General features: G+C 49.5%; 1 protein-coding gene across 1 annotated transcript in view; it reads left to right on the top strand.

Moving 5' to 3' along the window:
* fam171a2b (family with sequence similarity 171 member A2b) overlaps positions 1–4,342 on the top strand; it is a 13,042-nt gene extending 8,700 nt beyond the window's left edge. The window contains exons 4-8 of the mRNA XM_030770001.1: positions 449–601; positions 1,213–1,392; positions 1,582–1,695; positions 2,105–2,231; positions 2,746–4,342. Coding sequence (XP_030625861.1) covers positions 449–601; positions 1,213–1,392; positions 1,582–1,695; positions 2,105–2,231; positions 2,746–4,342 — 2,171 coding nt within the window. The remainder of the gene's footprint in view (positions 1–448; positions 602–1,212; positions 1,393–1,581; positions 1,696–2,104; positions 2,232–2,745) is intronic.
* The last annotated feature ends 417 nt before the right edge of the window (positions 4,343–4,759 follow it).

A 4,759-nucleotide genomic window follows, 5' to 3' on the forward strand; every position in this document is an offset into this window, starting at 1 on the left:
CTGTTTTGAAGGTTAGACTCAGACTCAGTCTGTTCTGAAGATTAGACTCAGACTCAATCTGTTCTGAAGGTTAGACTCAGACTCAGTCTGTTCTGAAGATTAGACTCAGACTCAGTCTGTTCTGAAGATTAGACTCAGACTCAATCTGTTCTGAAGATTAGACTCAGACTCAATCTGTTCTGAAGGTTAGACTCAGACTCAATCTGTTCTGAAGGGTTAGACTCAGACTCAATCTGTTCTGAAGGTTAGGCAAGCATTTGTGGAAACCCTGGAGATCATGCACAGGGTGTGGACCCAGATGGTTGGTTTTTATATGTATATAAATATTATTCTGCTAAATAAAAATGTGTCTGTCTATGTGTCTGAGTAACTATGATCTAAAAAGCCATTGATGCACAGTCATTGATTGAGGGATGCTATTAGCTGTCTGATTGGTTGCTCCATGCAGGAGGGAGGAGTCAGCCATGGCTACAGATCCAGAGGCGATCTTTACAGCTGAACTCCTCCTACTCTGATTTGACGGCCATGTTGACCACAGCCAGAGACCAGGGGGAGATCAACGGATTTCCCTATCCACTGGGAGTGGAGCTCAACTCCACAGGTTAGAGAAAGAGTGTGTGTCTGTGTGTGTGTGCTCGCGTGCGTGTGTGTATGCGTGTGTGTATGCGTGTGTGTGTGAGAAGAGTCGTTGTGTAATGAGAGAAAAGTACTTCTTTCGATTTGTTATTTTAGAACACATGTACATATGTACTCGAGGATCAAACTTGGTTTTAACATGATTAGTATGGGATGTTTATTGAATATGTGTGTGTGTTTGTGTCTGTCTGCGTGTGTGGGTGCGTGTGCGTGTGTGCGTCCGTATGTGTGTCCGTGTGTCTGTGCATGTGTGTGTGTGTGTGTGCGTGTGCATGTGTGTGTGTTTGCATGTGTGTTTGTGTGTGTCTTTGCGTGTGCATGTGTGCGTGTCTTTGTTTGTGTGTGTGTGTGTGTGTGTGTCTGTGCGTGTGTGTGCGCGCACGCGTATGTATGTATGTGTGTGTGTGTCTGTGTGTGTATATGTGTGTGTGTGTGTGTGCGCGCGTGCATGTATGTATGTGTGTGTGTGTGTGTGTGTGTGTGTGTGTGCGTGTGTGTGTGTGCGTATGTGTGTGTGTATGTGTGTGTGCGTATGTGTGTGCGTATGTGTGTGCGTATGTGTGTGTGTGTGTGTAGGTGGAGAGAGCAGCTGGACAGACCTGACCGTAGTGGCAGCGATCAGTGCTCAGCTGTTTGACCGCGAGGGCCGTTTGGTGCAGGTCTCTGACCCCGTTCACGTCTCCGCCCCGCTTCCCTCCGACACACGCGTCCGATCAGCCACCAGTGTCCCCGTGTGGCTGTACAACACCAAGACAGGTCAAATAAAAAACTCTCCCTCACAAGTAAATCCTCACAAATCCTCTCCTAGGGTAAACTCTCACCTTCACTATACAAGACACAATACAGAACATCAATACTCAAACCCAGCGCTGTTCAAAAATTAATGCTGTGTAGTTGATTCTGTAAATGAGTGTGCATGTGTGTGTTTGTATTTGTGTGGTGTAGGTTTATGGGTGCGTAGTGGAAAAGGCTACATTAAGAGAGAGGGTACACAGCTAACATGGAACTTTATGGCATCACAGCTGGGCTACTGGCTAGCAGCTTTCCCGTCCCCGGCAGGTAACACGTGTACACTCACACACACACACACACACACACACACACACACACACACACACACACACACACACTCACACACACACACACACACACATCAGCACATAAGACATTAAACACTTGTTGTTCCTCCTTATGTCATAACTTGCATTGCTTTTCAATCTCTTTACACAAACAGATAGATAGATAGATAGATAGATAGATAGATAGATAGATAGATAGATAGATAGTCATTGCTCAGCCTCTTTATACAGAAGAGCTGTGATCATTGACGTAAAGGTCTTCATGACAGAACTGCAGGAGCCTCTGGGTGCAGTGTTTTGACTCCTCTGCGTACTGACTTTGACTCTGCATAGTGCCTGTGACTGACTCTGACTCCTGCTCTGACTCTGAGTTGGTTTTGATATTCTAGGCCCAGGTCTGATTCATCCAGGCCTGAGGGACATCACAGCGTACCACACCCTGTTCCTGCTGTCCATCCTGGGCTCCCTGGCCCTGCTCGTGCTGGTCCTGCTATGTGTCCTGCTCTACTACTGCAGGTAGCTGTATATGTGTGTATGTGTGGTTCTATGTGTGTGCCACTGCCTAGCTTTTGTAGGCATACTCAGTCACTCCATACTCATATGCACGCCTGTATTCTGAGAGTGATGGAATAAGATACCTGATACTTGCATTTCATCCCCTTTCTGAATAATGTCATGTGTAAAGCGTAATCTTATTTTTATAAACAACAATAACAACAACAACAACAAGCTTAACTTTCATAATCTCTACTTAAGACTGCCACAGGCTCTGCTGATGCAACCAGCTACAAGGTCATGTAGCCTTTATGACAATGTAATTTCAGTACACCACATTAAGCCTTCATGTTACCCTAAATACAATGGTGTGTAGTGCAAGGTCATGTTTGTGAATGCTTATGTAATTCTTATGACACTGCTACGTATTACAGATGACATTTCTATACAGGCCCTCTGGCTGCGTTACAAAGCTCTTACGTAGGAGTATTTACAGTAGGCGTTGCTGAATCGTTGCTGAATCACCCTCTTGCAGGCGAAGGTGTCTGAAGCCACGGCGGCAGCAGAAGCAAAGCCAGGTTTCGTCAGGCCTGAGCAGCTCCAAACGGGACCAAGGTACCTCCACCTCCCGCCTCAACCTCATCTGCGGCGGTCACATCGAACCCGGGGCTTCCAACGGCAACCTGGACGCCGGCAAAGCCGACAGCTCGCCTTCCAGAGATTTCAAGAACGCCCGGGAGGAGTTTTCAAAGCACGTTCCTGCCCACAAGCTCCGACATTCTTCCAAGGGCAAGGCGTCCAAAGGGGCCCAACGTGGAGAGAGCTTTCCCATGAAGGTGCACCGCTCTACAGACACAAGCACGCTGGATCCACCTTTGCTTCATGAGGACTACAGCCGGAACTACAGCCCCGTGGAGGACCACAAGGACCAGGACTACAGGCGTAGGCATGTCGTCAATGACAACCGTGGATACACGTCCGACCCGCCTTCCCCTCCTCCGGATAAGCCTCCGGAGTATTCACAGGTGTCACAGGGCTCAGACCACCTGGCACGGCCCACGTCGCTCAACACTCAACCAGGTCAGATCATCTTCTGCAGCTCCCTGGAACAGATGAAGGAGAACATGTACCGCAGCATGGTCCCAACCCTTGTCATTCCAGCCCACTACATGAGATTCTCCTCCGACTTCAGTGCCGCTGAGTCGGGAAAAGATTCTCAAGGACAGATAGACAGGGAGAAGGAAGGCCAGGGAACCGCAAGCAACGCCAGTGGTGGGTCAAGTGCGAACCATGGCCTTCAGAACCAGAACCAGGGATCTGGACAAGCCCAGGCCCAGCAAGGGATGCCATCTCCAGCTGGCTCGGATGAGAGCATGTGGGCATCTGGAGGTCCGTCAGCACCGGTCCATATTCCAGTTCTGTTTAACGACTCCACTATGGCACAGATGAATGGGGAGCTGCAGGCACTTACAGAGAAGAAACTTCTGGAGCTCGGCGTGAAGCAGCACCCTCGCGCTTGGTTCATATCGTTGGATGGGCGTGCCAACGCACACGTGCGCCACTCCTACATTGATGTGGGTAGTGACCTTGGCCATGGAGGGGGGCAAAGTGGTAACCATAGTGCCCAGAGCACGCTTAGTGCCCCTGCTGGTAGTAGCAAGGATTGCAGCCCACCTGAGATGAGCACCCAGGAACAGCTGGAACGCAAACCTGCTGGTCAACGTAAAAGCAAGGAGGAACGGCATGGCCACAGCAGTGGACGCAAGGGGCATGCGAGTGGCAGTACCAGCAGTGCGGGCAGTGCCAGTAGCAGTAAGCCTTACACCAAACTGGCCTACCATGACCCTCTAGAGCTGAGTGGAGGGGTTGGGAGAATGGGAGCTGGTTCACCCTTGGAAAACCCATTGACACCACTCCTGGACGACGGCCCAGATGAGTCACGGGGTTCCGCAGTAGCACACAGAGGTCGTAGCCGCGGTAACAGCTCACGCAGCAGCAACAGCGAGACACAACGTGACTCAGTTACCAGCCCTGAGGAGGACAATGACCCCGATGACAAGGATGAGAACAAGAAAAGTCCCTGGCAGCGCATCGAGGAGAGGCCGCTCATGGTGTTCCATGCCAAGAAGTAGAACCGACCCCCGCTGTGCCCAAAGCCCTTGGAGTCTGTTGCTGGAGTCGTTTTCGGATTAGTCGGTTATCACTGAAGACTCGCGGTTGTTAGTGAACAAGTCAAACTTTTGACTCTCGTCTGTTGTGATCCAGGTGCTGTCAAGCCTGATTAGTCCAGGTGTTTTTATCACATTTGACTAAAAGCACTTGGTAAATAAGGATGACTGTTCGCAGTACACTTTTGCGGATGTTTACCTGATTTGAGTGGATCTCAGCAATCTTTCAGCAGAGCTGTGAATACACCACATATTCTTTCTGATGCGGATTTCTGTTTTGAGTCTCTGCACCACAGAAGTCAGCTTCACTTTAGAATCCATAAAACAGGACTGTGACCAAGCCCACTGAGAAAACAAATGACATCAAAACTTCGTTCATTT

This window comes from Chanos chanos, chromosome 3 (genome assembly GCF_902362185.1).
Source record: "Chanos chanos chromosome 3, fChaCha1.1, whole genome shotgun sequence".
Taxonomy (NCBI): Eukaryota; Metazoa; Chordata; class Actinopteri; order Gonorynchiformes; family Chanidae; genus Chanos; species Chanos chanos.